We start from the raw sequence: 17,628 nt of genomic DNA on the forward strand, positions 1-17,628 counted from the left end.
TGAACATTCTAGGAACAGGGGAGAACATTAGCAAAGTACAGGTAGTCTTGTGGCACTGTTACTTACGGAACAAGGTACGTGGAGGGCTGAAAAGCAGCCGCGGAACATCGGGACCAGGCAGTGATAAGTCATAATGACAAGGAGACTGGAGAAAAGGGAAAGAAATTCCAGAGATGGTTTGAAGGTAGGCTCAACAGGACTGAAAAATGTCAGAGAGGACTAGTGAATAGTGTTAGATTCTTCATTTTGATAAATAAGTCAGATAGGAATGCAATTAACTATAACAGAGAAAGACAAATGGATGGCCAAGAGGCACATGAAAAGATGCTCAACATCACTAATTATTAGAGAAATGCAGATCAGAACTACAGCAAGGTATCACCTCACATCGGTCAGAATGGCCGTCATCAAAAAATCTATAAATAATAAATGTTGGAGAGGGTGTGGAGAAAAGGGAACCCTCTTGCACTGTTGGTGGGAATGTAAATTGATACAGCCACCATGGAGAACAGTATGGAGGTTCCTTAAAAAACTAAAAATAGAACTACCATATAACCCAGCAATCCCACTACTGGGCATATACCCTGAGAAAGCCATAATTCAAAAAGATACATGCACCCCAATGTTCACTGCAGCACTATTTACAATAGCCAGGACATGGAAGCAACCCAAATGTCCATCGACAGAGGAATGGATAAAGAAGATGTGGCATATATATACACACACACACACACACACACACACACACACACACACACATACACACACACATATATATACATACACACAATGGAGTATTACTCAGCCATAAAAGGGAATGAAATTGGGTCATTTGTACAGACGTGGATGGACCTAGAGACTGTCATACAGAGTGAAGTAAGCCAGAAATAGAAAAACAAATATCGTATATTAACGTATACATGTGGAATCTAGAAAAATGGTACGGATGAACCTATTTGCAAAGCAGAAATAGAGACACAGATGTAGAGAACAAACGTGTGGACACCAGCGGGGCAAGAGGGGGTGGGATGAATTGGGAGATTGGGATTGACATATATACGCTGCTGGGTATGAAACAGATAACTAGTGGACCTGCTGTATAGCATGGGGAGCTCTACGCGGTGCTCTGTGGTGACCTAGGTGGGATGGGATATGTGTATACATATGGCTGGTTCACTTCGCTGTACAGCAGGAGCTAGCACAACACTGTAAAGCGACTATACCCCAATAAAAAGTTAAAAAAAAACAAACCACCACATACAAGATAAAAGAAATAGGCATTTGGGGGGCTGAGAGTGGAGATAAGAAATTTTTCATGTCAAGTTGCCTTTTCTGCAGGATATAGCCAACCACATGAGGGTCTTGCCTGACGATACATATCTACCCACATTAGGTCCTTGAAGGTCAAGTTCATGTATGAGAAGACATTCTCCACCTTACTTCCTTATTTCAGCTTTCCTTATTTGACCCTTTTATTCAGTTCATGTTTAATTACCCATGTATTACGTTAGTATGAAAAGTACTGTGGAATATAGGGAGGGTTTCAACAAAACCACTTATCCACAGTAGCTTAAACTAGTGAAGAAAAGTTATACCTTCTCTCAGAGGCAGAAATTATTTTAAGGATTATAATAAAAGGAGAGAGTGGCATCAAAGTACAAAGAAATATGAATCTTGCATCTATCTAACCAGCTACTAATCTAGTTGTTTAGGGCTGCAGAAGCAGCTTGTTGGGATAAGAGAGCTTTATGGTAGTACAGCTGCCCCAGTGAGGAGTACAGGGATCCTGGGTAAGTAGATCCTCTGTGGAAAGAAAACTTAGAATAGCAGCGGGACATACTGAATTTCTTCCTGCCAGGAATAACTGAGATGTGGAGATATCCCCTTCTTCTGCTTACCTCCTTCTCTCTTCCCATAGCTTCAGGAGTCGGTCACGTATGTGAGTTAGTTGATCTGTCTGTATACTTGGGAAAGCATGTCCTTATTAATCATACAACTCGAAGCTCAGGAGCCCCAGACTCATGGTAACTCGGAGCGAGTGCTCCAGTCTCAGTTCCATCTTTTCTGAAAATGCCCAGTCTTTTATCAGGACTCAGTTAAAGCACGAAGAACCACTAAAACACACTAGGTTACACTACTAAGCAAAGATGATCTTTAAATTAAAAAAACAAGTGGCTTTAGTGACTATCTTCATTCTGTTATGTATTCATTTTGGAAATGGACATGTTACTATTTCCATAATCCTTTAAAGATCACAGTCTTTTATAAAGAGGAACTATTATATAAATTTTCACATTATCATAAACTACAAAAAGGTTTAATATCTATCCAATTTAGCATTGAAGTCTACAGAAAAAGAAATCAATGACAACTGCTTTATTATTAAAAGTTACTGAATTCCATAAAGCACACAATGTAGTTTGTATTCAACTAACAAAAGTTTGATACATGTATTTAAAAATATATAATATATAGATTTATCTGTCAACATTTATATTCTATTTAAAAAGCAGTAGCTTTACATATTTTACAACTTGATTTTATAAAATACATACATCCGCCCTATGCAAATCTTCAAGCATGAGCTTCCATTCCTATTAATAAAATGCACAATCTATATTTCTGAATATTCAGAGAAAAATGGTACCAACTAAAAATAACGTATCCATTATGACTTGAACATGCACCTAATTCTTGGCTACTAGATAACTGACCTAATAATCTATTCAAACAACTATGTTCCTTGAGCTTGACAATCAGTTTGCATTACGTAAACAATCTGTGATTAACTATGAAGAGACTTGCATTTCCAGGGTATCTGACACAATCTACCAAATTCTTTATTTGTCCTGTTTCAGGTTTTTAATTAGAGAGGCAAGATTATTCAGTAATTTGATGTGCCAGGAAATCTGACAAGTGAAGTCACACCTAACAAGCTAAAGCCCGGTGAGTTTTGAAACCGTGCTTTTGCCTTTGAGAAAACAGCTCTGAGAATTACTGTGGGAGCAAACTTTTCTCAAAACCCTGATGGTGTATGTGCCAAGGAATAGAACAAGAACTATTTCTCCTTTCCCAATCAACTGCGCTCAACTTGTAAAACTCGAGTTCTTTAGGTATGTGAAGGCGTACTGGCTTCTATTCAGACATTCCTTCCACATATTCAAAATGGCTTCAGGTATCACAGTTTTATTAACAAAAAACTTTTCATAAGAAAGATATTCATGTAATAATTTTGGAGATTCATCCCCAACTGTAAGTCCCAATGCTAACATTTGAGAATTAAAGTCACAATAAACACCTCAATTATCAGGACCAGAGACTTCAACTTGAAGGACAGAGATCTAAGTTTGAACTACATGTTTAGATTCCACGGGCCTCTAATGATAAATGATGTATATAAATCTGTCTTTAATTTATGCTGAGAAAGTAAAAGTCTCCCACAAATTATTATTTTTAAAAAATAGTTCCAAGTCTCAAAATGGTTTAGAAACTTAAGTGGAAAAACACTTTCACCAAAATAAGTAATTTAATTCATTTGGGCAATAATTAGGCTTTGAGAGAGTCACATCCAAAAAGTAAATGAAATTCCCTCAATATCAGTATTTAAGAACTAAATTATAGCTAACAACAGCTTATTTATCAAGTAGTCAATTATTCAGCAAATTTAGCCATCTACTGATAGACTAAGATTAGGTATCAGAAATTATTTTATTTGTAGGATGGAATCCTTTTATTAAAATTATTTTCTGATATAATTTTAATAATCCTCCTTCTCCAGATTTCCTAACCTCAAGAAAGGGAAAGGGAGAGGAAAGGGAAGGAAGGAAAGAAGGGCGGGAAGAGGGGAGAAAATCCGAGAGGTCAGAGGGACACTGAAGACTGATCCACTGGTATCTGTGAGGAGACAGGAAGGAAGAAGAATAAAGGAGGAATAAAAATAAAGACTGCAAAGAGGATTAGGGCCAGGAGGTGCAGATTAAAAGATAACTTTTTCACAGATCTTAATCATGCAAAGGCATTAGCATAACAGAATAGTGCAGTAGCTGATCTTGATAACAATGAATCCTCAGAAAAGACTCATGGTTAAGCCTCAGCTCTTTTTGAAAATAAACTTATGTGCACAATTACAAATCTTAAGCATTCAGCTAAAATATGTACAAAGAACTAAATAAAAGTGAGATGGAGAAATGTAAGCAGCAGTAACCATAAAGGCTTAGAACTAGTGACACTGAATTCTTTATTTAAAAAAAAATTTTTTTAAACACACAGTACCTCCTCTTCTCTTCTATTTTTAGGAAGAAGCTTTAACAAGTTTTTAAATATCTCAATTCTCAAAAACAATAGGCTTTTTAAAAAATAAGACTTGAGTACCAGAAACAAGTAATATGTTGTTACATACCATTTTCATATCATTACTCATTTCAATTCATCTTTGATGCAATCTGGGAACAATTAAGCAGTCACTAGATACCTGTTTTAGAATCTGAAGAAATTATTATCCACCACAGGAATCTAATGATATATATTTTTGCATATAGTTAAAATTTCTGAAGGGAAAAAGTAGTAAACTATTCTAGTTACTTTATACGAAATATTTATATACCTAGTCAAAACAATTAGTATTAAGATCTTTCTCCAGATGAACTCTATATAAAAGCTATTTTTAGCATTTTCTTCCGGGGATTAAAAAAAAAGCCTTATTTCCCTGCTAGCTAAAAAGGAGGAATTTGTACACTACAAGTAAGTCCTTTAGAGATGAATATTAAATTCCTTAAGAGAACAGCCATAAAATTTATTTTTAAAAATTTATCTTAAAAAACTGAAAAGCGTTTCTCTCTTTAAAATCTATGGCATTACCTACTTGACATAATTTTTTTCTTTTTTTTTCTTTTTTTTGGAAAGGGCACCAAGTTCATGATCTAAACATGCAAAATAAGGAACTGAATGTATCACTGCCTTAACAGAATTTGGCAAACCAGAAGAATGGCCTTAAAATAAATAAATAAATAAATAAAAAAGAAGAGAGTACATATTGTCCTAAATCTGAAGGTATAATTCTGTAGACCTATGCAGCAGATAGTGCCTCACAGAGGGAATGCAGGGAAGAGGGAAGTAGCATGTTCCTATGTACACTTTCTTAGTTATTCTGGTTGACATTCAACAACGCAATACACAGAAATATTCTTTTTATTATTACAAAGCCGTTAATTGCCCTCTCTTGAGCAATGACTCAGGTAAACATCTTATGCTTTTAATAATGTAACTTATATTTAAAATTAACTTAATTAAATCTAAGTGCACAGGAGTTTTCAATGATTCCTAAATTCAAGGAAGTAACGCATAAGGTGTTACCAGATTGCAAATTTTGAATGGTTGGTGCTTCTGTATTTCAGGATATTTCATCCTATCTTCTTCTCCTTAAACCATAAAATGTACCAAAATTATCTGGTTTTCCTTTGCTTTCCTCTGTGTCATTTTAATTTATTGTACGGTATCTCTAAGTAGAGAGAGAGGTATGTTAAAATACTATTATTTGTATTAAAAAACTCAATTGAGGCTATATATGACCTATTAATCTATACGATAGCATTGTTAACCATTGACCTGGTATATTAATTCCTTTGGTGAATAAATGTCACAGGTCATTTCTTTATAAAAGGATTTTAGTAAGAGGACCAGCAGTACGGAGAGAGACCCTCACCCCACCCCAGAGAATGATCAAGTGAATCAGTAGTTTAGAGCAGTTACGTAAAATATGAAAAATACATAATTTACAGCTGCAATTTTCATATTAAAAAGCAGTGAAAAACTAAGTAGTTCAAAGCATTCCAAAAAACATTTTTTTGTCTTGGTTAAATCGGCCAACTAATAAGACTGATAGAGACTACTGTGAGAATTGGTGTATGTCTAGTCAAGAACAAAAATGTTTTTAAGTTTAAACACTGGTAGTTGCTAACCAGCAGTATAAACGGTGTCCACAATTTGGTGGCTGGCCATAGTTTAAAATTTTTTTTCAAGTTATTTCTACAGCAGACATACTTTAGAAGTCTACCCACCCCTGAGTTCAACAATTATACTTTTAGAGTGTAAAATTATACGCCCTTAATTAACAACATGTACAAAGCTACAAAATGTCATCTATACAGAGATTAAAAACAAGTTTTAAAATATTCTTTGCCAATTATTGATTGGATGGTTTTGCTGGGGTACATATTTCAAACCTTTTAGCCAACTGGCTTTCATTTTTAAGCCCAAATTGATTCATTATATTCACTGCAGGATATGTCAAAAAGAGTGCAACAATAGGCATTAGTAAAAATAACATTGTAGTAGAAACAGATTTTGCATATGTGAAAAGGTAATTTATAAAATACATTAATTGCTTTTTAAAAAGAGAACCTAGTTGTAGTATCATTAACTTACATGGTACTGAGAGTTGGACCTTTCAAACAATTTTTTTTTTCTATAGAAAAATGTTATCTAGCTTGTAAGCAAAGTCTTAAATAACAACAAAACAAAGCAAAACAAAACAAATCCCTCCAGAACAAAACTGTATGGTTGTGTGAGACAAATAAGCAAACATACCATTCTATAGTGTACTTCTGCCTAAATTTTAAAATAAAAATGTCCACACTCTTTTGTTAAAACATTAAGCCTCTGTCAAAAATGTATTTCTTATTTTAGGGTACAGGATTGAAGGACAAGATGATACTTACAAGTAAAGAAAATTTACAAGAAAAAACTTGACAAAAGTTTTTCAATTAAAGTATTGTAACATTCAAACTTGACTTAACATAACAAAAGAAACAAAACTGCAAACAAAAATGTTTATGGATTTTCCGAACATAAATAAATGAAATAGTGTCGAGGCAGCAGGGCTCATGCTGACGGCTAGCGGGAAGTAGCAGAGTGTCATCTGCTTGGGGAAATCGTTAACGTACAAACGACAAGCCCAGATCATGGACTGCAGCAGTTTACTTGTTACTGCCATTTTTCTTACTTCCAAAATAAAGCCTTGATTAAACCACTCATACCCTATATTACTCACACCTTTACTTCAGAGACTGAGGAACTATATACAACAGATGAATTCATTTTCACCATAGGGATAACATATTGTACCTCTCTGCCAATGTCACTTGAAAACTGTCCATGTCAAAACAACTTGACAGCAGATATAAACAATTCAATAAATATGCAATGATCTTTCATTACAGTCCTTTAAAGACGCATGTTAATTCATGCTGTTAACCTTAGGGTTCACAGTGCATAGAATCCAAATGTAAGCAGTTGGGGTGACTTTCAAAGTAATGTTGGTTCCCTCACTTTATTTATAATCCCACTCTAACTGATAAGTTCATTTCATAGGCCCTATCATGCATTAATCATTGGGTGGCAGGAGTTAATGAAAATTTTTCCTGTTACAACGTCCATTGCCGGCAATGAACGTCCCAAAACCGCCAAGGAAGTCATTGTTATTGCACAATACATGAGGACCTGGAACTTTTCCAAAAGCTTAAAAAAATAAAAATAAAAAATGGAATTATATTTGACATTTCCTGACACCTGCATTAATACTGTATGACTAATAAAAGCATGTCAGTTGCCTGGACTGAACCAGCGATCAACATGCGCCCAGAATGCACACGAGTAAAAATGCAGTAAAAGGAAGTAGTCTTCATTGCCTATAGGTCACTTCCAGTCAAAGGTTAAAGTTCAAAGACTGAATGATCAAAGTGCTCATTTTCTCAGTAGGACTATCTTCTGCTAGGAGGATGATAACAGTGGCATCAACAAGTATCATCTTTAAGAAAAGGAGAAAAAAGATAATTAAAACAGTCAAGCATGCGTAAGTAAAATCTACAAGTTAGTCTAATACAGAAATAATTTCAAGTAGCAAGAAGAACATGGTTTACATTTCTGACTTGTCTCCCCCAATCCCTGCAAATAAAAAAGTCCATTTTGTGTTCGAATATATAGTGACAAGCAAATCAAGCTGTATTCTTTCAGGGAAATGGTAGTTTACACAAATCTTAAAATGATATTATTATCAGTATATTAATTCTATTTCAAATAATAAATTGATATATGTTAGCACATATTCATGATTTACCAATCATAAGAGAATTCTTTTATGGGCAACAATTTAAAACTGTAATGAGACAGGAAGGAAACTCCTGACCAACACTGTCATGCTACTTAACACAGAATAATACAAGTATGTCACTCAAAGAAGTAACTTCACATATGAGCTACAATCTCTAAATCAATCAGTAGTAAATGTTATTAATTTCTCTTCAGAAAATAAATTTTTCAGCAAGTATACATATACATGCAAAGGAGGTCATTTTAAAAAAAAACAATCCCATAGGTATAGTAACACATTCTGATAGCCTCAACACATTTATGTAACACATATAAATTCTTGGGAGTTGATGACTTATTTTACAAAATTTACTTCACAAAACCTATTTGAAGGATTTTGAGGACTGGTTATTCTTCAGAAAGAATCTCTAGAAAGAAGTAAGACTAGTGGCAACTACCCCAAAGTTCTGAAAGCTCTCAAGGAGAAAATTCTAAACAACTGGCCAAAATATTTTACACAAACCATCCCATGTTAGGATTGATATATTGCTAATAAAATTCTCATTCATAACGACTCAATGAGAGCTAAAAAGCAGTAAATCTGACTTCTATGCTGGGCAAATTGGTGAAACATTCCATGATCCTATACGTTAAGGGTGATCTAAAGGGTGAAACAGACTAAATTTTAAAAATAAACTGTATCTAAATCATTAGAATCCTTTAAATAAATAAATAAGAACATCTTTAAGAAGAGGACAAGTAAATAGTTTACAGCCTCTAACTGTCACATTAAAGTATCTGTTTCTTCAACGACTGTGGATCTTGCAATAAAGAGGATATATTTGCCATGGATCAGAATAAGCTTAAGAATATGAGGAGGTCCCTTAAAACGTCACTTCTCCAATAGAGTATTTTGTAACACTAGGGTCTCTTGAAATTAATACTAAAACATGTAAATCTCTAAGCTAAAAGACGGCACTAAACTCTACCTAGTAGAGTATGTCAAACTACTGGGGATGAAGTTTAGTATCGTACCACGTAACAATGTTTACAATAAGAAAAGTGACAGATAAAATCCAACTTAAACATAAAGTTATCTAGTTAACTAGATAGCTTTTATCTCCAAAGACATATCATCTTTGATAGGTGGAACCATAAATGTATCTTTATCAGATTGTTTACTCTGAAAGTTTTTCAGTATAGTAGCCTGTTGTATGAATCTGCTACCAACCACCAAAATGATTAGGAGATCTATGAGAAGCCATTCTCCCCATCCCAATCCCCATCCCCATCTTGGGTCAGATGTTAAAAGAAGTTTAGGACTAACACGATACTACTTGCTTTGAATCCTCTATCTTTGGAGAAATAAGCTTATTAAATAAGTTCTGAAGATGGATTTCAATTATTTCTGATAGCTGGACCCAAAGGGACTACAACATTACATATCCATGATGGCTACATGTAATAAGGAATCTATGAGTAAAAGTTCAGTATGAAGACAGGTTATGAGCCAAACCCATGTCTACCTTTTCCCTAAATAAGAAGGGAATCACTAAGAAGCAAAACACTCGTTTGTTAACAGAAGGAACACAGTTTCCTAGCTATATGAAAAGGATTATTGGATACTAGGACTGGCTTCCAAAAAAAAAAAAGTTGGTAGAGTAAACCTATCTTGGATTAAGACAAATACAGGTCTATAAAAGGTGGTGAAAGAACACAATACGTTTAACCTCTTGGCTAAAGTATTTGTGGCAAAATTATGGCCTGAAAAAAAAAATATCTCATAATAAACCACTTAAATTTTTTCTGGAACTACAGAAGAACCTACTAAAATTATACCCTCAAATATAATACATAAAATACCAGTCCCAAAGAGGTGACACCTACCATGGCTAACTTCACTGGGCTTCTGGGAAATGTGAATGAGAGAACTATATTAGAAGGTGGTCATTTAATTTTCCCCAAAGTATAAAAACCGTCACATTATATTGGAAACCATCTCCCTGCATATTCCCAGGGAGAGAAGACTAGGAGAAAAGGAACATAGTAAGAGGTCAGTAGATATGAAGTGGGATGCTACCTCCAAGAAACACAAAAATAAATCTTTACAGTTAAGTTTGTGTCTCAACAGTTTAGGGAATTAAAAGTTTTCCTTTGATGAACTGATTCAAGAAAGATTACACAGTAGACAATAGAGTTGTTATCCCGCAGGAAATAAAGGGCAAAGACCTAAACTAGAGTGAAAGTTTGGACTCAGGAATTTAGAAAAGTGGTTTTGTAACCCTAAAAGGTAGTACAAATAAAAAGGTTCAAAACTAACATAGGTAAACCTACGGATAGTTATTAGGCAGGGAGAAAAGGAGTTTGTTAATACTAGTCTGAGACAGTTTTGTGTTCCTATCTCCACATTATCCTACAAGGAAATGTTCCAGCTGAATGGAACCCGAATGTAGTCTATAGTTTTATAAAAAATATTGCTCTACTCCTCCCCAAATTACCATCTCATCAGTCTACTGGACATAGTATTGAAACATTATGCCAATTTAGTTCTTATAAGCCTAGTTTTCTGCAGCCCATACTCAGCAGCCGTCTTAAACTATATTGTTCAATTATCTATCACCTTAAGGAAACTGCTTCAGGAACCACAGATCTGTACTCCCATCTGTGAAAAGCAACCATTTATGAAACTAAGTCATATATGTTTAATACTGATCCCAGGAAACTGATGGGTACCATGAATGGACTCTAGTTGGTTATCTCACTGAAGTATTCTTATGATCTCATAAAAAGATACTTTCCATCTTTTTTAAGAACAATTATATCTGTTTTATGATACAGAACTCTGAGGCTCAATCACTAATTTGTGCACTGAACTGGGTACAGATCTGTTCTCTAAGGAAGATTCTACATCTGAACCACAGGTGACTTCTTCAGCCCTTCTGTATGCTGAGATGAGCTGCCTTATTCAAACACCTATTTTGGTCACAGGCCTCTTTACTTTTTTAGCCCTATTCTCAGCTCAACTGATTTTTCAAAGCATATGGACCCCCACCTTAACCAGCAACACAGAGTATCTGCATTCCAGTGCAGGAAAGACCTTAATTCCTTAGTGAACAGAAACTATAAGAGAGCTCTGGACAACAGGTTGATAGTCAACTTCAAGTAATTAACAACAAGGAATATGTATTCACATACCAATGACTTTATACACGTTAACAAGTTATCGCGTTCTAGAGAAGAATCTCAAAAGAAATACAATATAAGGTGTGATGTGTACAAAGACAGTAACAGTGGGGTAGCATGACTGGCCTAATTTTCAAGGTATACTAATAATGTGGAAGATCACAAATTTACGCTCAGAGAGGCTTTTTTTCAAGAACCCAACAGTGGTACCTGGCAGCTCAATTTTGGTGTGCCAGCTGAGTCCTCCTCCTCTTCTAAAACCAGGAGATCAACTCAATTTCAGATTTGTTGTTCTTCATTAATAATGCCTCCATCCTACATCCTGGAAGCCCCCTCTGAGGTACACAGATGTCACTAATCTGAACCAAAACCTCTCTTGCCTCTTTGATTACACCTGACAAACACTCTGACCCACGCTGACCCAAGTATGTTGGTCAGCACCACACAGAGGGGCTGTGGAGCTTGACATAAGGCCTACAATTCTGCTTGGTTTCTAGAAACTGAAATGTTAAGTGTTTCAGTGAGTTCTTCCAACTCCAAGCAAGTCTTTGTTCAGTCTCTGATCTTTTTGTTTAGCATTGCAGGTCACATCAGGACACTACTCTGATCTTGCAATCCTTTCAGAATTAGATGATGGTAAGAAAATAACTAGAGTCCGTATTTCTTGGTAACTGGCATTAGTTATAAGGAGAACATAATCAATGAAGATCTTCTGGAACTAAAGCAGCTAAGCGGAAAAACATAAGCTGAAACTTCAAAAGTTCCAAAACAAAGCTAATGTGGTTCTGCTTAAATGAGTATGATTACCTTTTTTGATAAGATTTTCCAAATTCAACTATAATACCAAGGTGGGCTATTTTTCATATTGTTTATAACTGTTACTGTGAAATGTATAAAGGAGAAGACAACATACACTACACAGCTGAAATGCTTTAGCTTTGTAAAGGTAAAGGAACAGTTCAAGGAAGAGTCCCTGTACCCAACCACCTGTACGACAGAGCGGGTGCTCTAGCATCTCAAAGTATAATGAACACTACCCTTCTTTGATTTCGTATGACACTCACTCATGGAGCAAAACCGTCCATTTAAGGGAGAATGCAGGAGAGGAATGGTTCAGGCATATAGGATTCAAGCAGGAGCAAAAAACACAGTGAGATAAGAATGGTCACTGTAAGGCAATGAACTGAGGAGGTTTTAAACAGGATGATCTGTAAACGAAAAAAAGTTATCTGTACCTGGGACAGGAAACTAGAAAAGGATAGTCATGATTCAGGTGAATTAGAATCAGGTACCTTTTTAAAATGGCTGATTTATATTGAGGGGGATACTTTTAATCTGTTTACTGGGAAAATGAATTCCTATACAAACCCTGTACTATTTTACATTATGTAAGAGGTTAATTTAGTTTGAAAAGCCTCTTTTCTTAGTACTTCTTGGCTAACTTGGGAGATGATCCACCTTAAAACTGTTAAAAGACCTTTCTACTTTAGTTATAAAAGTATGGCTTTCTCAAGTAATAGATAAAAGCCACTAACTATGAAAAATAACTTCTACTATGAAGTATATTTTATTTTAAAGAATTTTTATATTTCCAGTTTTACTATGCAAGTTTTCTTATTCAAAAGCAGGCAATAAGGGACTTCCCTGGTGGTCCAGTGGTTAAAAATCCACCTTCCAATGCAGGGGACGCAGGTTCGATCCCTGGTCGGGGAACTAAGATCCCACATGCCGTGGGGCAACTAAGCCTGCACACCACAAATGGAGAGAAGCCCACATGCTGCAATGAAGATCCCGCGTGCCGAAACTAAGATCTGACACAGCCAAAAATTAAAATAAATAAGTAAATAAATATTAAAAAAAAAAAGCAAGCAATAAGAAATTCTGGAAGTATTCTTAAGTAAAGTCCTTCTGATAAGTCCCTCTGACTATACAAGGCAGCATTAGAGGGCTTAAGAGATGATTATCTTTTTGAAATTTCCCTACCAGGGAATAAGGAAGGGAAAAATGGGAATATACGGTCTAACAATGGGGTGGGATAGAGCGACAAAGAGAACTGTATTTTCAAAATATACATATTTTAAAAATTACATCATTCTAAGACAATTTCTTCTCAAGTTTAACAAAAAAACTTAAAAGTGGTTTAAAAACACTGTGGAAAAGACAATTGGGGAATTTTTCTATTATTAGTGAGATTTGGTCTGAAATAGAATGACTACTATCTTGGCAACTTTGACATTTTAAAAAATCTTTGATTTAGTTGTATTTGTCAACATTCCTGATTGACGAATCTTAATTTTTGATGAATTTAAGAACTTATTATGCAAATGTAAAGGGGACTGTGACACTCAAGGAATGTTTTTTCTTTTTGAAAAGGTTCTTTGTAAAGGCACAGAGGGAAGAGACAGCTTAGTACTTAGTCCTAAAAGGCAAGAGGATGTGCAAGAATGAGAAGCCAGAAATGTAAACTGATGGAAATGGCCAATTAATTCAAGTAGGATCTTGTTTAGTTTTAGTGGACCTTCAGTGTTCAGATTCCCATGGGAAAACTGTCCTTTTATATTTAAGAATCCCTGAAACAGTAGTTATCAAGTGACCAGCTATATCAGAATTATTGGGGATATCTTAAAAAGTAAAACAAAACCAGCATTCTGGCACAGTAAGAAAGTTGATCAGATTCCTTAAAGGAGGGAGTAATCAACAAGGCTTTGGTGAAAGAGTTCCCAAGAAGAGTGGAAGGAGTCCTTCCAGGCAAATACAGCACACGTGGAAACAACAGAGGATAAGGAATAGAGTGCCTATTATAAATAATGCTCCATGGAGCACTTCATGCATCAAACATTTTTTGTATTAAAGATGATTTTCCAAGGATGGATTCTCAGAAGTTTAGCAACTAAGACAAAAGGTTCAGTCGAACTTTAAGCTTGTTAAATATCGCTGAATTGCTAAATACTGTTGAACTGCTGTTTCCTTAAAGGATTACACTAACTTGCTATACCACCAGCAAATATGAAAAGGTTTTTTTTGTTGTTGTTTTGTTTTGTTTTTGGCCATGGGGCATGCGGGATCTTACTTCCCTGACCAGAGATCGAACCCCTGCCCCCTGCAGTAGAAGCATGGAACCTTAACCACTGGACCACGGGGAAAGTCCCCTGAAAACACTGTTTTATTCTACCCTTTATTCTCCTCCTCCAACACTGCATTCATTTTATAAAACTCTGCCAATTCAGTAAGTTTCAAAATATTAAATTTGTCATTATTTTACTGTGCTGAACTTTTTTGCCCACGCTTGTAATTAATTTATTCTTAAGCAACCATTATAAGTGGTCTTTATTTTTAATCAAGCTATGTCTTTCACAATTTTATTTTAACTTTATATTGACTGTGATCTGAGGTTTTTCCATGCTTTTTTTCTCTTAATTTATTTATTTTATTTATTTAGTTTTGGCTGCGTTGGGTCTTCGTTGCTGCACGCGGGCTTTCTCTAGTTGCGGCGAGCGGGGTCTACTCTTTGTTGTGGTGCGTGGGCTTCTCATTGCGGTGGCTTCTCTTGTTGCGGAACACAGGTTCTAGGCGTGCGGGCTTCAGTAGTTGTGGCACGCAGGCTCTAGAGCACAGGCTCAGTAGTTGTGGTGCACGGGCTTAGCTGCTCTGCGGCATGTGGGATCTTCCCGGACCAGGGCTCGAACCCATGTCCCCTGCATTGGCAGGTGGATTCTTAACCACTGCGCCACCAGGGAAGCCCGAAAAGAGTAATTCTGTTTCAATGTCTATTCTTGCATTATTATCTTTTGGTGTTTGGTAGACTTATCCTCCTTTATCAACCTTTAATTCAAAATTCAAACTGCTCTTCTCATCTTTCTTCCAAACCTTAAAAGCACCCACTCTATCAGTCTACTGAATTACATTAAACCAATAATTTGTAAAGAATATACATTTTTATAATACTTTAAAAATAATTTTTATAAATAATTTTATGGTTTCTCATGAATGTAAAGTTTCTGTTCCTAATTTCAAATACCTCTTTGAGGAAGCAGTAGTCAGCTTAGAAAAGATGCTAGCAGCCTTCAATTATTAAGCTACCATTACCCAACAGAAACAATAGAAATTAAATTATTAAACATACTGTATTCATAAAGCTACAATCAGTAGAACCTCAAATTTTTTTCAGGAATAACTATTAGAATAGGAAGAGCTTTCTCTAAGTTAATGGGCCATCTCTAACAATGCGATCCTCCACCCTAACAACAGTACCACAACTAAATGAGTACACAAGGCAGCATAACTTCTATATCAAGTAACAGGTTTCCCAATAGGCTAGTTCTAATTTGACTCAATATTATTACGGACTTCTGTTCTGCAATACAATGGTAGAGCAGAATGTTAAAGCGATTTTAGATTTTACTTGTATGATGGCCATGATTTTATGTGCCCCATTAAAAATCTAGTCTAACTTATCCATAAAATATCTTAAACTACTTTAAAGATTCATCTCCATATTACAAAAGTACAACATCAATTATATATTCTCTCTTTTTCCCAAGCAAGCATATATATAATCTTTCAAACCAAAATACTGAAAAGTTATCATTCTAAAATAAAACTGCTTACCATGATACCACCATTTTGTTTTCTTTGGATTCTTGTTACATGTTCGAACATAAAAAGAATTATCTGGTGGTCGTCTCTGAAACCAAAAAGAATTTAAATAGATAAGAAGCTGTAAAACAGTAAAACATAAGGGGGAGATAGTTTTAATAAAAGCTCTAGCAAAAATATTACAGAATGCATAAGAAACAATATAAATGCAGACGTCATAACTGAAAAATTAATATATTCCAGGAAATGTAACCTCTTGACACTGAAATTGTTAAAAAAAAAAAACAGGTGTGCATATGTGGTTTGGGTTAGGTTCCAATGGGATTACTAGACAATGACTATCAACCTAAAGTGGCAGCATTAGGTTATAAAGAATTTTGGTTTCATTTATCTTATCTCCCTAGAAATAATTTAATAATTACTTTTGTGAGCTAATCAAAACAAAACTCTACCTAACTAGGTTTGTCTGAGAAACTCTAGCAACTTATAATCGTCCACAAAGGATTATTGTTTTCCTGTAAACAAGTATCATCAAGGAGAGACCAAAGGATTTGGTTTCCAAAATGTATGTAAGAGGCAAAAGGGGGAAAAGACACATTAGCATTTCTGCAATACATACGCCCTGACTAGCACAATATTAGAAGCATACGGCAGCTCTGCAAGGAGTTACATCAGAAATAGCTGTAACTACAACTAACAACACTGAAGACAGGTTAAGAAAGAATTTTCTTGAAAACTGTTGGATGTTGATCAGACACAAAAAATATGTGCCTCTCTACAAAGATTTGGAAACATGTCAAATTTGTATTAAAGCCACTGAGGGCAGGTTAGTAGATAATATGATAGGTCCAACCAAATAGCAGTGGTGAACAGGACTACCTAGGTAGCAGGAAGGAAAACTGACAGTCCACTTGGCACTTCTAAAATTCATATACATAACTATGATCTAACTCTTATGAGATAATAATAACAGTAATTTAACAGAAAGGAAGAGTAGAGCATAAGACACGAAACTATACCAAGATCACCCTGTTTATACAGTTAGAGAAAATTCCTGAAAAATTATTATCATGAAATTATATGTCTACTTTAAAGAATAGATGATCTGCTATTGTTTGTCCTGTAAAGTCATAACCTGTGTTCATGTGGAATAAACTGCTACTACTGTAACAAACAATAAACTCATCTATTTATAAGAACCCAATCTTCAAAAAACAAGTTTCTTTTTGTGAAAAAAGAAACTGCAACGAAAGAGTTATGACTAAAAAATGCCTAGAGTTAAATTAAAATTTGTATTCAGGGAGTTGACTACTCTCTGAATACAACGGAAAGTGAAACTCACGGAACCATGTCCACCACAGAATAAAATTCACCTGTTTTAATAGAACAGCTTTCGGTGAATATTTAAAAGACTTTTTAAAGCCTATTTGGTGCTAGATTCCCCTCAGTGCCAAAGCACGTTTCCTCTTCTTCTTAGTAATCTAGTACTTAGCACAGTAACAACAGCACATAGCAGGTACCTAATAATGTCTGAATTTTATCATTTTCCACAAAACTAATGCTGCCAGAATTCTGACTTCCAGATTGTCGTTTTGGTTGAATAAATTATAATTTACAGTTTATATTATATAATATAGTTTATCAATAATTTAAATGGAATTATTAGTCTTATACTAACTGTGCAAGAAACACTAACAGCAGACAACTAAAATGTGAAGGGAAAGATGAGGGTTAGGAAAGGATGAAGGAGTTAGAGAACGTAAT

At 35.1% G+C, this 17,628-nt stretch overlaps 1 protein-coding gene across 2 annotated transcripts in view; it reads right to left on the reverse strand.

Annotated features, from left to right (window-relative positions):
* Positions 1 to 2,361: 2,361 nt before the first annotated feature.
* The window catches only part of UBE2W (ubiquitin conjugating enzyme E2 W), a 73,831-nt gene continuing 58,564 nt past the window's right edge, over positions 2,362 to 17,628 (reverse strand). Inside the window, exons 5-6 of one of the 2 annotated variants that reach the window (XM_082432649.1) lie at positions 15,877 to 15,952; positions 2,362 to 7,804 (exon numbers count right to left, since the gene is read on the reverse strand). In XM_082432649.1, coding sequence (XP_082288775.1) covers positions 7,791 to 7,804; positions 15,877 to 15,952 — 90 coding nt within the window. In that variant the 3' untranslated portion in view covers positions 2,362 to 7,790. The remainder of the gene's footprint in view (positions 7,805 to 15,876; positions 15,953 to 17,628) is intronic. The other variant, XR_014255314.1, reaches the window with a different exon arrangement.

The sequence above is a fragment of the Balaenoptera physalus genome (assembly GCF_965194825.1).
Source record: "Balaenoptera physalus genome assembly, chromosome: 17".
NCBI lineage: Eukaryota > Metazoa > Chordata > Mammalia > Artiodactyla > Balaenopteridae > Balaenoptera > Balaenoptera physalus.